This window comes from Mustela putorius, unplaced genomic scaffold, assembly GCF_011764305.1.
Source record: "Mustela putorius furo isolate JIRA1106 unplaced genomic scaffold, ASM1176430v1.1 tig00000698_pilon_pilon_pilon, whole genome shotgun sequence".
Lineage (NCBI taxonomy): Eukaryota > Metazoa > Chordata > Mammalia > Carnivora > Mustelidae > Mustela > Mustela putorius.
The window spans coordinates 36,614-55,996 of record NW_025421449.1 but is presented as its reverse complement, the minus strand read 5'-3'; the positions used below and the strand labels follow the sequence as shown (position 1 = coordinate 55,996).

Below are 19,383 nucleotides of genomic sequence, written 5' to 3'. Positions count from 1 at the left end.
GAAACTAATGTACTGATGTACATCTGATGTACCTTATGTTGGCTAATTGAATTTAAATTTTAAAAAGCTAAAGAAAAAATATACAAAAGTTGATTGCATTTCTCTATGTAACAATCATAGGATGAAATTTTTTTAAAAAAGCTATCATTTATACAGAGTGAAAAGGAGATACTGTTGGATAAATCTAGCCAAATATTTGTATGACTCAGAGAAAAAAAATTATTTAAGCTTACCATTTAGGTAATCTAAATAAATGGAGAAACATATTAGGATCCTGAATATGAAACCTCAATATTTTATTTTTAAAAAGATACATTTCTTGAGAATGAGTGAGAGAATGAGTAGGGGATGGAGCGGGGGGTGGGAAGGAAAGAGAGAATCTCAGGGTGACTCCCTGCTGAGTGCAGACCCCCAGCTCGGAGTTTGATCTCACAACCCTGAGGTCATGACCTGAGCCAAAATCAAGAGTCAGACGCACAACTGTCAGAGCCACCCAGGTGCCCTGAAGCCTCAATATTTTAAAGATGTCAAATTCCCCCTAGATTGGTCTACAGATTCAATGCAATCTCCAAAATCTTAATAAATTAAAAAATTCTTGTGAAATTTGATGATTCTAAAATTTATATTGTAGAGCAAAAGGCCAAGAAGAACTAAAATTCCTTAAAATGAAAAAGCTGGAAATAAGGATTATGAAAACTCTATTGCAATGAGATAAATAAACCACAGGAAAGGAATAGAAAGCTCAGAGCTAGATCCACATATTTATGGAATTCAGACTTATGATGGAGCTGGCATTATAGATCAATTGAGGGGGGATACATTTTCAATAAACTGAAGCTGAAATAGTTGATTACCCAATCTAAAAATAATATAAATGGATCCTCTGCTTTACACCATACACAAAAATTAGCTTTAAATGGATTAAGAAATTAAATGTGAAAGAAAAAATTACAAAACTTTTAGAAGACAATATATAAGAATATTTTATATTGAGGTAAGGAAAAATTTCTTAAGCTAGACACACACTATAGAAACCAAAACTACAAAAAAACTTTTTTATACCGAAGTTAAAAATATCTAATTATTAGAGAAGGCAAGTCAAAGTAGGAAAGGATATTTTCATAATCTATATGTCAATATGTCATATGATCAGTACCTTAATCATATTTTTTAGAAGTCTTACAATTCAATAAAAAAAGAACAAATGACAGAAAAATGAATGAAAGATGTAAAGAGGTCCTTCATATGAGTGAATCCTGAATGGCCAATAAACACAATTTTTAAAATTCTCAGCTTCATCAGTAATTACAGAAATGAAAAATTAAAATTACAACAAGCTAACACTTCATACCTATCTGACTGGCAAAAATTTAGAAGTCTGGTAATATCAATATTGGCAATGATGTAGGACAACCAGAGCTTTCATAAATGTTCATGGGAATGCAAGTTGAAATAATTTCTTTGGAAAAATTTATTATCATAAAGTTGAAGTTGTACTAACTCCATGAGCAATTACATGCCTAGACATACTTATGTACCAGAAGAATATATTAGAATGTTTATAACAACATTGTTCATCTTAAGAAAAAAACCTAGAAACAACCCAAATGTACATCAACAAATACAATCCTCTAGCCTTACAGTGAAATCCTATATAGAAATGAAAATGAGTGAATTAGAGTTACATGCAACATCATGGATACAGTTTTTGGAGAAAAAAATTCAAGCAGCAGAAGAATATAAACACGATCCTACTTAAATAAAAAATTTTAAATATGTAAATTTTACTAATATTTTAAAAAACTTTTTATTATGGAAACTGTCAAGCATATACAAAGTAGAGACTCTGTATAATGGGCCACCATGCACATACCCTTAGCTTCAATAAATTATCAACAAGTGGCATATGTATTTCTTTTATATTCTCCACTTTTTCCCACTTTGAATTATTTTAATGTAAGTCCAGGATTTTGTATTATTTCATCTGTAAATGCTTCCATACCAATATTGTTTAGGGACATAAAAATATGTTGTAAAACTATGAAGAAAAATCGTTAAGAAAAATTTAAAGAGAAAACACAAGATTTGAACTAGTGATTACTTCTGAAAGGGGAGGAAGGGACAGGATTAGGAAGACAGCAGTCTTAAAAATAATGGTAATGTGGGCACACAGATGTTTGTGCTATCATTTTTATCCCATGAACATAAGTATGCGTGTGCATGCGTGCGTGCGCACACACACACACACACAAACACACACAAACACACACACACACACATATTCTTTAGTATCTAGTCAAAATATACTTTAGAAAACAATTCAGGCAATTCAGTCTGATGATCCGTGTCCATTGTGGGAGTGTATGTGAAGTCAAGAGTGATTAAAGAAAGTTGGTAGGCAATCGCAGAAACTTATGTAGAGGCCCTTGGAGAGCTTGACTTATAGCCTCGGGAGTCTGTGGGGGTACAGAGGTTTATACCCAATTCTTACCTCAGAAACTTTTCTTTTATTTATTTATTTTTTAAAGATTTTACTTATTTATTTGACAGAGATCACAAGTAGGCAGGCAGAGAGAGGGGGAAAGCTGAGCAGAAAGCCTGATGCGGGGCTCGATCCCAGGACCTGGAGATTATAACCTGAGCTGAAGGCAGAGGCTTAACCCACTGAGCCACCCAGGTGCCCCCAGCCTCAGAAACTTTTAAGGTGACAGGATATTTAGTATTGCCCAAGAGAGAAGGACGATAGGAAGAGCTTCAATGGAAGCAGCCTGGATTTCCAAACTTTATGGGAGGAAGATGTGAGTTTTCCCAGGGACCCAGTGGACACCACAGAAACTAGCCTGGCGTTCCACCTCAAAACAGAACTCGCTTCAAAGAACCGCCTACGAGGCTGAGGTGACTCCATCAGAGAGAGTGTGAGAAGTGTACTGTTGGAGTAAGAACTGAGCAGCAGGTCCTAAAGTGTTACCTGGAGATTGCAGCCTCTGGATCAAGGAACAAAGTGTGGGGAAGGTCCCTCCCTCTGAGGTAGTTTCCGAAGAAATTGCAAAAGTTCTCAGCACAGCAGCAGACAGCAGTTTGTTAAAAGACAGGTGTTTGGGCCTCAGTTTTAGAAACCTCGACTCAGTAGGTATAAGGTGGAACTACAAATCTGCATATTCACCAAGGTCTCCGATGATGCTGACCAGCTGGTTCAGGACCCACTTTGAGTATGGAGTTCTAAGAGCCTCTCAAAACGTAGCCTCCTCTGCCTCTCTGGACTTAATCTCAAACCATTACCTTCTCACTGTATGTTCTGGTGACATCAGTTCTTTCAATTCCTTAAAGTCAATGATGATCTTGTAGCCTTAAGAGCTTCGAATCTTCTGTTCCTTCACTCTGAGACACTTTTTCCTAAGCCCTACTTTGCCAGGCTAACTCCTAGAGATTTTTTATTTCTCAGCTTAAATACCGCTTTTTAATATAACCTTCTTCAGCCTACCTATAAGGTTTGGTGCCTTTACTACATGCACCCTCCTTTATCACATTTATCACAATTACAATTATGTAATAATTCTGGGAATTTTTGTTTATTATCTGTGTTCCTTACTAGACCCTAAGCTCCATGAAGGCAGGGAATTTTTCTTGTTTTTGTTGTTTTACTCTTAGTGCCTATAACAATACATGGCACATACTAGGCACTTACTATTGGTTGGATAAATGAATGACGGCATCTAGATTTTCCCAAAAGGTAGAAGAAAAAGCCCATAACTAATGTAATATTTCAAATATTTGTACAACATATTATACATGATATGTGTAATATGTATACATCAAATATAATTGTTTATAATATTTTATAATTCCCCTGTGTCATTTAAAATATCCTCTGTTTTTGTAACTAATTTATTTCCTGATCATGTCACTTGTAGGCTATTGTCCAGAAGCAGCAAAAACAAAACCGAACAGCCAAAGCAGGCATTGATGCCTATAAAGGGTAAATTTGTGCTGCTTCAGAAGGTTGTGCACAAGCAAACATACTTAGTGTGACCCAGCTGCACATTCCTGGGAAAAGAATTTGAAGTCAGGATACAAAACGGGATCACAGCCATTTGCTGTGAATTCCAACAGACGCTTTCATCTGTGGGTGATGCATGAATGTGTTTCATTTTCTAAGGCCCCTCCTCCCATGAAGCTATGTCCCAGATTAACAAGCTTTTTCAAAAGGCTACTTTCAGTGACGTGGGATCTCACCTCTACAAAACAAAGCAATTTCTGCCCAATTAACTTGGAAATCAACAAATACACCAAAAACAATTTTTCAATTTGCTAAACCAGAGTTACAAGAGCATGGGCGCCCAGATCCAAGGTTAGACCTCAGTTGCCAGGTAGGCTTATTGCATTTTCCTGCAAAAATAGTGAAAAGGATACGTTTCTTATTGACTGCCACGTTCCTACATGGCAAGCCAAAATATCTCATTATTTTAATGTATTTTTAAGGTATTCTCTGGATCAAAATCTGTACTCCTGGGTTCTATGGGGATGCCTTAGGAGTTTCGGGCTCCTTCCACTCCAACGCTCTTCAATCTCAAAAGCTCTAATTTTATCCTTAAAAAATGTTTGTGTGTGTGTGTGTGTGTGTGTGTGTGTGAGAGAGAGAGAGAGAGAGAGAGAGAGAAAGAGAGAGAGAGAGTGTGTTGGGATAACGTATAATAGATTCATTGCCGGGAGAAAACTGGGAGGGAGTTACTGCTAAAAGAAGGTTGGAAAACCTTCTTTTGGCACTAGTAGAAGTTAGTTCCAAGTGTTATCTGTTTATATATAGTCCCTTTGTAATTACAGAGATATTGTGTCCAGATTTCCTAGTGTCCAGGTCATTCCTTGGAATGTCTCCAGTTCCACTACCCTCTCATTTGACCTTCAGTCGTGCATTTCCAACTGCCTATTGGAAATCATCCCTTAGTCTCCTCAGACTCAAATCATCAACTCCGCCATTCATCCATCACCTCTTCCATTTTCTTAGTCCTTGGCAGTGGCCGCAATATTCTCTCAGGCATCCAGCTTCAAACGTGCGGAGTAACGTTTTTTTACTCATCCTTCCTATCCAGTCAGCCACCAAGTTTGGCTTGATTTCTTTTCTTCTAAATCTTGCTCCCACTGCCCCCATTCAAATCTGATCAGAGCATCTGATGCCTGGGATATCTCCCTCAGCTTCCTAAGTGGCCTACACTCTTCATTCTTTTCAAGTCGAACTCCTCCTTCCAGACTAATTCTCCTTAAATGCTCCCTTTCATCTTGGTACTTCTTGATACACAACCTTTTAAGTGGCGTCTAGGCGGTTTTGAAACCAAGTCTGAACTATTCTGTTTTGCTTTCAAGGCTCTGCAAAATCATTTGGCTCTACTATCTTTTCAGGTTAGGCCAGTCTCCTCCCTGTCATATAAAAATATTCCTCTCCCAGCGTCTGTGCCTTTATATGAACATGTTAAATTGACCTGACCCAAAAGCTTTTCTCTTGTTTTGGCTCACCTGCTACCCCATGTTCTTCACACAGCAAAGGAACTTGCAGTTCCTTGAAAAAAAAAAAAAAAAAAACACTTGTCTTTAGACTTTTGCACTTGCTTCCTCCTCTACCCCTGGTCTCTTCAAACTAGAGGCACCTCCTTTGTGAATGCTTCCTTCCTCCTGCACTCGAGGCAAAATAATCACATCTTCCTTTGAGCTGCTGTTGTGCTCTATACATACTTCTGTTATAGCCCTTATACAATATTGCACCGTTTTGACTACATTCTTGTCTGATTGCTTTTTAGATTATGAGAGCTACCCTCTCAGAACAGTGTTAGACTTGGTTTCAAAACAAGGTCTGTGACCTCCAATAGCTCACAGCTGTTTCGTACTCCCAGTAATTCACTTTAGTAATTCAACAGGTATTTGTTGAATGATTGAATGAATAAATCCTAAATCCTAAATCCTCTCAATCTTTCTCATCCTACATGTCCGAAGTCTTCTTTGATCTTTCTAGTCCTCCATCCCTTCTCTGAAGCCTGATAGTTCTTATGGTTTTGTACTATATAAACTTGGATGATTTCTTTAATTGAATCACAAGCTCCTTGAGGACAGGAACACATCTTATATTGTCTCTGTCACTGCAATAATCAAAGTGCAGAGCACATAGTAAAAATATATTTGCTGTCCAATTAATTAGAGTTATGTAAACTCTGGGCTTAAGATAATAATGACAGCTAATAGAAAATTCTAAACTTTTTGGAATATAATTGATGCATAAATTAAATACTAGTTCATCCAGAAAATAATTAATAAATACCTAGAAATTTTCTGGCACCAAACCAATGGTTGGAATACAGGCATGAATTCTATCAGGAAAGAAATTCTTCCAGGTAAAATTAGTATTGCTACATAGAAGCTGTGTATATTTTTTCCACTTTAAAATTTATAAATTTGCATTTGGTTGATTAAGTAGTTTTTGAGGGACCACTAGATTACTTTGTTTTGGGGGGGGATGGGTATCTTATAATTCTTCCTGGCTCATTTTTCTCACAGGAATACTGAATTCTTTTTCATATCTGAGATTGTCACAGTCAAGAAATGGGGAGAATCAGTCCTGAACAATCTGGTCTAGTTTTTCTGTTTTTTTTGGGTCCATGCTATGTTTAGAAATTAGTGGGTTGGACAAGACTAATCTAAGTAAGTTGTGTGTGTTTTATAACTTGAGTACTCACCAGCTTACTTAGACTGCCCAAATGTCACTGGGTGATTTCCATCATGGTTCTGTGATGACATCTCACCAGCATTACCAACGATATTCCCTGGGAGTGTCATCAGGCATGCTTAGAATAGAAGGTTGTGTCATACAGTTTCAACCCTTTGTCATATCTTAGGCCATATGACCGAATCCTGATTGAAACTGATTGAGTTTCTTGTTTTCCTGTTTCTTTATGCATTAGTTTACTTAACATTTCTTAGTGATTACTATGAGCCAGAAATAAACAAAGGAGATATGAAGGTGTTCAGGATACAAAGGAGAACCCCTGCCCTCAAGGAGCTCATTTGCATAACTGCATAGTAGTGTATATGACATTGTAGAAATAATATTTAACATTGCATTCTGTTGCCTTTGAAAACCAAAATTCAATATATGAGTACATCTTTGGGTTAAAATCTCTTGAATCAATAGGTAAATATAAATAAAACTATTATTATTAATACTATTACTGTCCTATAATATGAATATCCTATAGTATGAATACTGTGTGAGAAAAAGACGAGACCCTATTTACACACCTAGAATAAATGTTAAATAGTAATGAAGTCATTCTACTAGTAAATAAATTGTTAGGAAAGCAAAGTGATTGTTACAGGACTCTAAATCCAGTAATTCTCTATATAAGCAACACACTTAAAGCTCTTTATTCACATATTATTACATTGTAATATTAGAGCGTGCAAACGTCACCCTGGGGCTGTGGTCAGATCCAGGCTGTGGGACCTGAAGCTCAGATATGTGGAAGGGCCCCTTTAAAAAATGAAATAAAATAAGACCACAAAATTAGGCATAGTTTATGCAAATGAGGAACCCCGAGGCTTAAGCTTCACTTGCTTCAAAGAAAAGATAACTGGTAGGCACATAAAAAATTGATATCAGGGGCGCCTGGGTGGCTCAATAGTGAAGCGGCTGTCTTTGGCTCAGGTTGTGAACCCAGGGGTCCTGGGATGGAGCCCCGTGTTGTGCTCCCTGCTCAGTGGGAAGCCTCCTTCTCCCTTTCCCAGTCCCCCTGCTTGTGTTCTCTCTCTCTCGCTGTGTCTCCCTCTGTCAAATAAACAAAAATAAGATCTTAAAAAAAAAAAATTGATATCCTCTCTACTCATTAGTCATATTAGGGAAAGACTTGGGCATTAGGGAGAATAGTATTCATTAAGCTGTTATAAAAAGTTTATAATAAATATAATACATGTAAAATGAATCTTTAAATTGATTTTACTTAGCTACGAACTTATTCTATCTTTATTCTATTAGTCTTTATTCTATCTTTTGGCTTTCTTTAAAACTGAAAAAATACCTCAGGTATTCATTGAGTATAAGTCTTAAATACTTTCTTGTTTTCATCTTCAGGCTGTAGACTTATGCTGTCCAATACCTTAGTCACTGACCACATGGGCACTTCAAGTATTGGGCACTTGAAATGTGGTTGGTGCAACCTAGGACCTGAATTTCAAATTACATTTAATTTTAATTAATTTAAATTTTAAAACTGATAATTTTGCTGTTATGAAATTTTGAGGTATGTTTGGAACAACTTGAGTATGTTAAGCTACTTTTTCAGCTGTAAACGTTATGAAATCTAAATGCAGATTAAGTATTTCCTAGGAAAATTAAGTAGTCAGATTGAGAAGTGCTGTTCTAAATGTAGAATTCACACTGGATATCTTTTTTTTTTTTTTTTAAAGATTTTATTTATTTATTTGACAGAGAGAAATTACAAGTACACTGAGAGGCAGGCAGAGAGAGAGAGAAGGAAGCAGGCTCCCTGCTGAGCAGAGAGCCCGATGCAGGACTCGATCCCAGGACCCTGAGATCATGACCTGAGCCGAAGGCAGCGGCTTAACCCACTGAGCCACCCAGGCGCCCCCACACTGGATATCTTATTAATAGTTTATATTGATTACCTGTTGAAATAATAATATTTTAATATATTGATAAAATAATACATATTTTAAAAGCTTATCTCACCCAGTTCTTTTTACTTTTCAAAAATGTGACTACTTGAAGGGGTGCCTGGGTGGCTCCGTGGGTTAAGCCTCTGCCTTTGGCTCAGGTCATGATCTCGGGGTCCTGGAATCGAGCCCCACTTCGGGCTCTCTACTCAGTGGGGAGGCTGCTTCTCCCTCTCTCTCTGCCTGCCTCACTGCCTGCTTGTGATCTCTCTCTCTGTCAAATAAATAAAATAAAATCTTAAAAAAAAAAAAAGAAAATGTGACCACTTGAAAAATTTCAATCACATAATTTGGCTAATATTATATTTCTATTGGAGAGTGCTACATTAGACTCTGACTTTTTCTCAGAAAGAGTACATAGTTTTTGAAACCACATACTTAAGAGAGGATCAGGGTAGATGGAAAGCAGTTACCAAGCATTACTAATGGGATATTTTTTACCTTACTTGGGGTGGTGGAATTCCTACCACTATGCAATCCAACTGTACTCTGGTTCCTTCTGGAACTTCTCTGCTCCGTAACTTTTGAGTGAACCGAGGAGGTTGCCCCAGAGGTTCTTCATAGTACAAAGATGAAGGTGAAGAGCCTGGGGTGGTGTCTCCACCAGCGGCCTCACTGGCAGCCTGCTCAGCTTCGCGCCTCTTAGCTTCCTGCCTTTCAAGGGCGTGATTCACTTCATTATCCCTAGTATCTGCAGGGATAGGGATGGGAACAGAAGATCTTTCTCTTCTTTCTGAGATATCTGACAAACTGGAGCTATTTTCCTGCGTAAGTTTGTTTTGAGATTCCAGTTTACTCTTGTGGTTTTTGCAGGCACGAGGTCTAATCCTTTTGGAGCTATGGGCTTTGAAAAGGGAGGACAGCTCTTCAATGAAATCGGCAGCTTTATTTAAGAATACTTTTTTGGACTGGGTTTCAGAGCTATACTGTGGCCTTTTTGCCTCATGAGGTCTCTCTTTAGAGCTGGTAGGACCTTGAGAGTTATCCTGACAGAAGTTGGGGTCAAAACTTGATTTAGGTGAATGTTTCATTTGATCAGATGAAAGACGTTTTCTGGCTTGAGCTTCATCTGCTTTCTCCAAAGGGTCATGATTGATGGCCAGTCTTGCCAGATTGACACTTTCATCTAATTCTTCTTGGCTCAGGAAGGCTGAAAGATCTGGAAGGTCATCTTGGCCTCCTCCTCCTTCAGCAGCTCCAGAAGGATTGCCAAAATGGAAAGGGTTGGAGGACGGTTCTGCTCGACTTCTCTCATTGTTTCCCCGGTGTCTAGTTTCTGCTAAATAGCTCTCTCTTAGAAGCTGAGATATGGAAGTAGAAGCTTCTATGCTGTCGTCTTGCATGCTGTCACAAAATAATAATAATAATAATAACAAAAAGTTTGATCATTTCTAAAGAATAATAGGTCTACAAGCATGATGGAGTCTTAAGATCTTAAAGCTTAAAATAAAAAGTTGCCTAATTTTGATACTTCTACAAAATTTACATTAAAGACTTAAAGATGAACCTCAAATTGTAAAATGAAGATGAACTGAATGAGACTTCCCTGAAATATAAAATAAAAACATGGGTAATAACCACTCTATTAAGTTCTTTAATACAAGTTCAATTGTGAAAGCTATGATGTAACCATAGTGATAGTAAATACAATTTCTAATTGATGATATCTATAAAGGACTTTTAGTTATAAAGACCTTTCCTGCACAGAGATTTGCTGTCCATACTCTCCCCATTACCTTGAATGCAATAAAATAATGGGCATTAAAAAATACGGACAACAACAGTTTTTTGTTTCATTCTTCTTCTTTTGTTTCATTCATTAAAAGCTCTAAATAAACTGACATTATCTCCTATGGTTTCAAGACTTTTTCACTCAGCTTCACCCACACTGGTTTCTTATTATTTCTGAAATATATTCTAAAGTTACATCTGAAATGCCTCAGAACATTTGACTTGCTTGCTGTTGCCTGTACCTGGAGCATTCTTTCTGACAATGCTATGTGACTCACTTCTCACTTCCCTCAATTATCTACCTATTCTCTCCTCAGTGGTTCCTTCTTTATGGCCCAACATAAGCCAGAAATACCTTTCCAGCTTATTCTTTTTACACAGTTTGGTTTTCCCAGTACCACTTATCTTCATAAGAAATACCTGGCATGCACATTTTTAGCAGCTTGTCATTTTCCTCCCACTAAAATACAACTTCCACCAATGCAAGGACTTTGATCCCAAAAAATAATTGTTAAACTAATGAATAAATTCTTCTTTGAAATGGGAAAAAAAAAGATAGAGGTAACATAATCCATTTAATTACTGAAAAAATCAATTTGATCCAGTTCATGAAAATAAATAATGCTTTGGCTCTTGACTAGGGACAAGTTGTTTAAATTCAATGTTCTTTAGAGGTTCAATCTGCTCTTGAAAAGTGTAATGATTTAGGCTTTTCAAATAAGGTATAATTAATTTAATTTGTACGAAGATATGAGTTAGAGCCTAGATTTTTAAAAATCTCTTTTATTAATATTGGTGAAGAGGGGATATGGGAGACAAGGAAATGAGGTTCAATACAGGACACCCCTATATTGTATTTCACTGTATACCCTTTCTTGACTTTTGAGTGTCAATTGTATGAGGCTATTACTGATTCAAAAAGTAAATAATTTTTAAAATATTAAGAAAATATTACAGTAACTTTACCCAACTAGAGTTTGGTAATACAAAGCAACTTTATATTACTAACATTTTATCATTTATTGAGTCACACATTTACTAGAGGGATGGCAAACTGGTGACCTGTAGGCTGTTACTTCTCTCTTTCCTTAAAAGATCAGCTAACAGAGTACAGTGCTCTTCCCATGGATCTTGACTTTCTTAACACTCTACTCCTTCAGTCACCACCAATCAATCAAAGATGGTCATAGAAATGAAGACCATTTGCTTGCTATTCTTGGCCACCATGTGCTAGGCTTTGTGCTGGGAAGATGGAGAGGAAAGTTATCTAAATCTTTTTAGGTTTTATGATTCTATGACAAACTTGTTTTAGTTCACTCCTTTCCTATCCCCTATAAGACAGCCTTACTTACATCACAAAGAAGACTTCCTGGGAACCGCTCTAATTCTTGAGCTTTTAGAGTGCTATCCAAAACCAACCTCTAAATTGGCAAAGTAAGCGGTCACCTTGAGAGGGCAATTAGAGATGGCTGAAATAATTGCCTACAGCCAAATATTTTTCCACATGCTTGTTACAGCCTGAAATTGTCACTACAGGAGTCATTTGTTTGGGTGAAGTCTACTGTGCCTTAAAAATGAATTGAAAATGCAAAGGTGCTGGATGAGTGCAAAGATTTATCTACAAAGATATTCATCACAGTATAGATGATAATATTAAAAATTGGAACCATGTTCAATAAGAAATTAGTTAATTAAATTATAATATATTCATTAAATAGAGCTATCTGGCTATTTTAAATCTGGTAGGACCATAAATGATATACCAAATAGTATATGAAAGTATAATTGATATATCAATTGAAAATTTGTCTCATGTCTGCATTAACATACAGAAGAAGAGTTAAAAATATGTGCAATAAGGTGCAAATGCTATTTTAAAATGTAATTACGGGGCACCTGGGTGGCTCAGTGGGTTAAGCCTCTGCTTTCGGCTCAGGGCATGATCTCAGGATCCTGGGATCAAGGCCCGCATCGCATCGGGCTCTCTGCTCAGCAGGGAGCCTGCTTCCCCCTCTTTCTCTGCCTGCCTCTCTGCCTACCTGTGATCTTTCTCTCTGTCAAATAAATAAAATCTTTAAAAAAATGTAATTACTATACTGATGAAAAAATCCTTCTCATTTATAAATCAACTATTTCATTAGTCTCATTTGAATTTCTGCATATACAATTGACCCTTGAACAATGCAGGAGTTAGGAGCGCCAGCCCTTGCACAGTCAAAAACCCACGTATAACTTTTGATTCTTAGGAAACTTAACTACTAATAACACACAATTGACTAGAAGCCTTTTCAATAGCATAAGCAGTCAATTAAAACACATTTTTATATGTATCATATACTGTTTCTCACAATAAACTATGCTAGAGAAAAGAAAATGGTTTAAGAAAATCATAAGGAAGAAAAAATGCATTTACAGCACTGTACTGTATTTTTTTTAATGTAAAATAATCCATGTATAAGTGGACTCACACACAGTTCAAACCCATGTTGTTCAAGGGCCAACTGTATTTAAAAATGTAAGGAGAAAACTAAGTAATATATAAATCAGAATGATCTTCTATTAGTTGGACATTACTGTATATCGTGTTTTATTGTAACTTTGTCTCTAACTCTGTATTCTAAGATGGCTTTTATCTTGAGGCAACATGAAATGAGAATTATTGGTCTTAGAGTCAGATCGGTTTTCAAATTCTGGTTTCATGAACTCAGCATTTGCGTGACTTTGAGGAAATTGCTTACTTCTCTGAGCTTTGGATTCCTCATCTTGTAAAACATGGATAATACCTAATTTCTGGGATATTGATAACATCATGAATGCAAAGCCCTTAAAACATGCATCAGAATGCAAAGCCTGTAATAGACACTCAAATGATGTTAGCAAAAAACAATATTTAGGGGCTTCTGGGTGGTTCAGTTGGTTAAGCATCTGCCTTCAGTTCAGGTCATGGCCTGGGAGTCCTGGGATTGAGCCCTGCATTGGGGTGCCTGCTCAGTGGGGAGTCTGCTTCTCTTTCTTTTTCTCTCTCTGCCCCAACCCCTGCTCATTCTCTCTCTCTCAAATAAAGAAAGAAAAACTTTAAAAAAAAAAAAAGACAACAACCCCACAATATTTAGGTAAAGGTGATGTTAATGTTGAAAAACTTTTAAAAAAAATATATTTTATTTATTTGACAGAGAGCCATCACAAGTAGGCAGAGAGGCAGGTAGAGAGAGAGGGGAAAGCAGGCTCCCCACTGAGCAGAGATCCAGGACTCGATCCCAAGACCCTGAGATCATGACCTGAGCCGAAGGCAGAGGCTTAACCCACTGAGCCACCCAGGCGCCCCAGTGTTGAAAAACTTTTAAGAACTTTATATTTATGGTGGAAATAGGAAAGAAAATACTTGTAAAAAGTAATCACTGCTCTGGATAAACATTTTTTTTTCTTTTTTAACGTCAAGAAGCCAATTGAGGTGCAAATGCGTGCCTATTCTGTTACTTATGGTTATAAGAAATTATTATGATAAAAAACTTTCAGTTTTTAAAATAATTGTTTTAATTTTTAATTTAATTAATGCTTAATTAATTTATTTAATGTTCTTTAATGTAGTATTTATTACCTAAAACTTTGGAGTTAGATAGATGTGGTTCAGATCCCAGTTCTGACACTTTCTGGCTGTATAAACTCAACAAGGTCACTTATCCTCTATAAGGCTCAGCTTAGACATCTGCAAAACAGCCATCTCATAGATTGAAGTCATGATTAAATGTGCTTGGCATTTAGTAAATGTTCAGTAAATGGTAGTTGCTATTATTATTATTATTAAATAGGAACTATAGTGACATAGCATGATAAGAAATGGAAGTAGAGCTAGTGACGTGGTTGACCCTAGGACAAAGTTTGAAGAACAGCTGAGCTCTGATTTGTAGTTAATTCAGCACCATCTATACTCTGTTGAAATACGCGTAGTCTCAAAAAAAAAAAAAATGTAGTTTCATGAAAGAACTGTATTGCCTGTGGATCTTGTATACATTTTCTTTGTTTAGGCACCTGCCTGTCACCACCTCCCTCACTGCCTTACTGGCCCAAGATCTACATGGTCTGCAGTTCTTAGCTGAGACATCGCTGTGGGATTTCTTCTTTGTTCTGGGTTGGGTACCTCTGCAATGTGATCCCAAACCTCTCTGTCCTTCTCTCCAAATACAGGAGTTACCACAACACATTAAATTTGCCTATTTACTTTTCTGTCTACCTCACTTTGCTTTTGTACACCACCATCTCTGTGCACACACAGCACATGGAATTGGATCAATCAATATCTGTTGAATTCTTTGGTTCATTAGAATTTCCTGCTAAATCAACTATTATTTATCTTTTATTCTAATTACAGAATAAAGTAAGACAGATAAATAGAAATCATATTTGCAAAAAAAAAATTTAGAGAAAAAGGAAAAATATAAACTGGTAAAAGCTTTAATCACTTCAAGGTGACTTTCAAATGAAAATTTACGATGGATAAAATAACTGGAATTATGCTTTTCTTTCATAGCAGAAGTATCAAAGTACATCTAATTATAATCAGAAACCTGAGTTTGAATCCCAGCTCTAACACTAAATATCTGTATTATCTTGAGCAAGTCAGTTAATGCATCTGAGTCTCAATTATTACCATCTTTCCAATGGGATAATAGCAATTCTCCTTTAAGAGGTTGTCAAATGAAAATGCACATATAAATTGTTAAGCTGATAAATATTACCTATAATAGGAAATTTAAAAATGTATCATTTTCTCTTTCAAGCAGTAATGTAAAAACTATCTGTTGTAAAATTTGTACTTTTAAAAAGCCCAAATGCTATTATGGCTAATGTAGCTTTCATTTATTCATCCAATAAATATCGATTGAGCCTCTACTCTGTGCCAGGTACCATTCTAGGCACTATGGATTCAGCAGTGAACAAATGACAAAGTCCCTATCCTATGGAGTTGACATTCTGGTGGAGAAGACATAAGTGTTAAGAAGAAAAATAAATAAGACAAAGGAATAGAGAATGAAGGGGGACAGGGGAAGGTATGCTATTTCAGCTAAGAAGATCAGGCATAGCTTCTAATGCAGTGGAGAAGTTAGTCGTGTGACCATCTTGAGGTGGGGGTGGGTGGAGAATGTTCCTAACTGAGAAAGAAGTAAGTGTTCAGGTGAAGGGAGGTGAATGTTTGCTGTGTGTGAGTCAAGCCCATTGCAGGAGGTGAATGAAACAGAAGAGCAGAAGAAAACAAGTCAGAAAAGTACAAAGTTAGATCATGTGAAGTCTTGCAGGCCATGGGAAGGACTTTGAATCTTATTATACATGTAAATGGGGACACATTTTAAGGTTTTGAGAAGCGGATGACACAGTATTTGAAAAAAATTAAGCATGGCTGTTATGCAAAAAAATCAAGTTGAAGGGAGCAAGTGTGGAAACAAGCAGATCAGTTAGGAGCCTTGCCGTATGCTACGCAAGAGATGATGGTGGCTTGGATCAATGAATGGTACCAGTAGGAAAATGGTGAGAAATGATCAGATTTGAGTTATTTTTTAATTTTAATTTTTATTTTTTTTTAAATATTTTATTTATTTATTCGACAGAGAGAGATCACAAGTAGGCAGAGAGGCAGGCAGAGAGAGAGAGAGAGGAGGAAGCAGGCTCCCTGCTGAGCACAGAGCCCGATGCGGGACTCGATCCCAGGACCCTGAGATCATGACCCGAGCCGAAGGCAGCAGCTTCGGCTGCTGAGCCACCCAGGCACCCGAGTTTCTTTTTTAAAGGAAGAGGCAGTATAATTTGCTAGTAGACTGAAAGATAGGAGAGAAATAGCAGAGTCAAAGGTGACTCCAATATTTAGGGCCTAAGCAACTAGGTGCGTGGTGGAATCATTTTCTTGGATGAGCAGGTTTTAGGAAAGGAAATTAAGAATTCTCTAAGACATTTCATCTGAGATGTTCAGAGTGACACTGGACTTTGTTTCCTTCTTTCTGCTTCTTACAAAATTGAAACAGATTTAATGCCACTTTCAGAATGAGTGAGGGGTGCCTGGGTGGCTCAGTTGGTTAAATGACTGCCTTTGGCTTTGGTCATGATCCTGAGGTCCTGGGATCAAGTCCTGTATCGGGCTCCCAGCTCCGTGGGGAGCCTCCTTCTTCCTCTGATCTTCTCCCCTCTCATGCTCTCTCTCACTTTCTCTGTCTCAAATAAACAAATAAAATCTTTTTTTTTTTTTAAAGATTTATTTATTTGACAGACAGAGGTCACAAGTAGGCAGAGAGGCAGGCAGAGACAGAGAGAGGGAAGCAGGCTCCCTGCTGAGCAGAGAGCCCAATGCGGGGCCCGATCCCAGGACTCTGGGATCATGACCTGAGCTGAAGGCAGAGGCTTCAACCCACTGAGCCACCCAGGCACCCCAATAAAATCTTTTTTTAAAAAAGTTTAAAAACAAAACAAAAAAAACCATCATGGTTAAGGTGAGATTCCTAGATCGGAAATGAAACAAGGCGACATCAATAATCAACACAGACTTTAGTAAATCATATAAACTAATTTGGTGACATAGATGGCTTATTGAATGCTCTTTATTTTTCTTTGCTAAATAGCTCCATTTTTTCCCCTGGGATTTCTCCTGATGAGAGGATCTGCCCTGAGAGCTTGCTGAAAACTAAGGGTCTGGTTCATAATAACAAAATTTGATGTTGATACCTTTGGGTATATTTCTCAACTCATGTTAACTAGGCACTACCTTTTTTGCAAGCTCTAAGAAGGCCTTGTTGGAAATATCATTTGGTATACACCCATCTTTGGGTTATAATACGAATATTTAAACTGGGGCATTGACCAGCGAATTAGCAAAACCTAATATGAAATAACTTGGACTCAAACATAAACACTGAAGATATCTAAATGAGATAGATACCTAAACAAATTTTGATATCTAAATGAGAAAACAAATCTCATTTCTAGGTAAACACAAAAAATAGCTTAACGTTTAATAATTATTCATGTAGAGAGCTGGAATAGGACAAGATAAAACATCTTTAAGTAACTCACCTCTAAACTGAGGATAAGCAGAACTACTCTGCTTACTTCATAGATTCATTTGTGAAAGCACTTTAAGACTGTGCTTTAAAAACACAAATTGAAGGTGATAATTTTCTGCTGATGTGTAATTATTATACCCAGAATGTTCTTTAGGAGAAGAACCAACAACAAAATTAGGATTTGCCTCCCTCTCGCTGGTGTTGATCTATTTGTCTTGCCTTCTCTATCCTATGATGTTCCACACAATAGAAGTATCTAATTCAGTACTTTCGGAGAAACTTGCTGGGCCATGAACCAAATCCCATGACATAGGAACTAGTCCTGGAGAGTTGGGTACAGATCATCTTTTAAAAATTTGGCTGCAAAGACCCCTGGGTGGCTCAGTTCATTAAGCTTCTGCCTCTGGCTCGGGTCATGATCCCAGTACCCTGGGATCAAGTTCACATCAGGCACCTTGTTCAGCAGGGATCCTGCTTCTCCCTCTGCCTACAACTCCCCCTGCTTGTAATCTCTCTCAGACAAATAAATAAATAAATAAATAAATAAATAAATATCTTAAAAGGAAAAATAAAGAGGCGTTAATTTAAAAAAGAGTTGGCTGTATATGGGACGCATTTTGAGGTAAATCTTTCTTCACTGTTAGTTTCCCATTCCATTACTATTACAGGGATCACCCCCATCTTAGTTTTATCTCTAGTCTATTTCTGGTGTGAATGACATTAGTCATTTAGTAAGTTAGTATATGTTGCATTAACAGAATAAGGACATGAAATATGTAGAACTATGTCAGTAGCCTATGTCATAACCAACACTATGGAAATAGTGTAAGGTCTAGTCTCTCAATTCCTCTTTCAGTTTGAAACAGGAAAAACAGCAGATAAAAACAAATAGAGACAAATGTATACATCACAAGGGAATTTTGAACTAAAGAGACGGACCAGAGGTAATATATAGGAGAAACAGTGGGAATCTGTTAAATTAGGGACATTCCTTAAAGGGCAGAGGTTAAAGGAAGGAAAAGGTTTTTAGATAATGGGCCAAGGGCGTGTAAGCTGTTCCCTTCTCTTACTATTGTTTTAACTGAATTGCTAAAGTGGGGAAGGTAGGAAAGAAAGTAAGGATTTAGTTTGAGTGCAAGAAAAGAGATTGGCATACTTTCCTATGTTTTTGAATATAGAACAGGATAAACAGTAGGAAAGTAAAGGATACTGAAGCCAGAGCCCAAGATTAGTATTTAACCTTGACAGCAAAGAAATTGTGTAAAAGTAAACTCCACAATGCGTGGAAAGGCTAATGAAAAACAAACAGAAAGACCTCAGGCCTCTAGGATATAAGAAGAGCTTGGTGGTAGTCCCAAAAAAATGAGGTTTTATATCACTCTCAAGATCTCACCATTTGTGGGGAACTTAGCTCTCAAACAGGAAATCAAAAACGAGAAAACGTCAATCTCATTAACTCAAAGATTATTTTAAATAAGAAAATAAGAAAACAATAGAACAGTTTCATCTCTCTTCAGCCTGTCAGATTTATTTAGGTGATGAAGGATTTGAAAAAGGTAACTTCCCAAATTACACTGACATAACATGCTGCCTAGATTGGGAGAGGAAGATGTGCCCCCAAGAGGCTCCAGATTTGAAGATCTAGTTTTAGTTTAAGGGCTTGGTGGGAAGGCTGGGCCCCTCCCAGAGGGTGTAAGGCATTGTGACTCCAAGCGGAGGCAACAGGCAGCCTGTGCAGAACTGGTCAAGGTGACTCTGGTTATACATGAACTCTACAAACTCTTGTTGAGTGCAAATAAACAGTCATACAAACCTTTGTGCCCACCAAAAATATATTTGCTGAATACAGACTCTTAATTTTTTTTTTAAAGATTTTATTTATTATTTGACAGAG

The 19,383-nt window shown here is 37.1% G+C and overlaps 1 protein-coding gene across 2 annotated transcripts in view; it reads right to left on the bottom strand.

Moving 5' to 3' along the window:
- MYPN (myopalladin) overlaps positions 1-19,383 on the bottom strand; it is a 101,625-nt gene that overhangs the window by 79,963 nt on the left and 2,279 nt on the right. Inside the window, exon 2 of one of the 2 annotated variants that reach the window (XM_004777830.3) lies at positions 9,154-10,056. In XM_004777830.3, coding sequence (XP_004777887.1) covers positions 9,154-10,055 — 902 coding nt within the window. In that variant the 5' untranslated portion in view covers position 10,056. Of the gene's footprint in view, positions 1-9,153; positions 10,062-19,383 lie in introns of those variants that run through there. The other variant, XM_013048621.1, reaches the window with a different exon arrangement.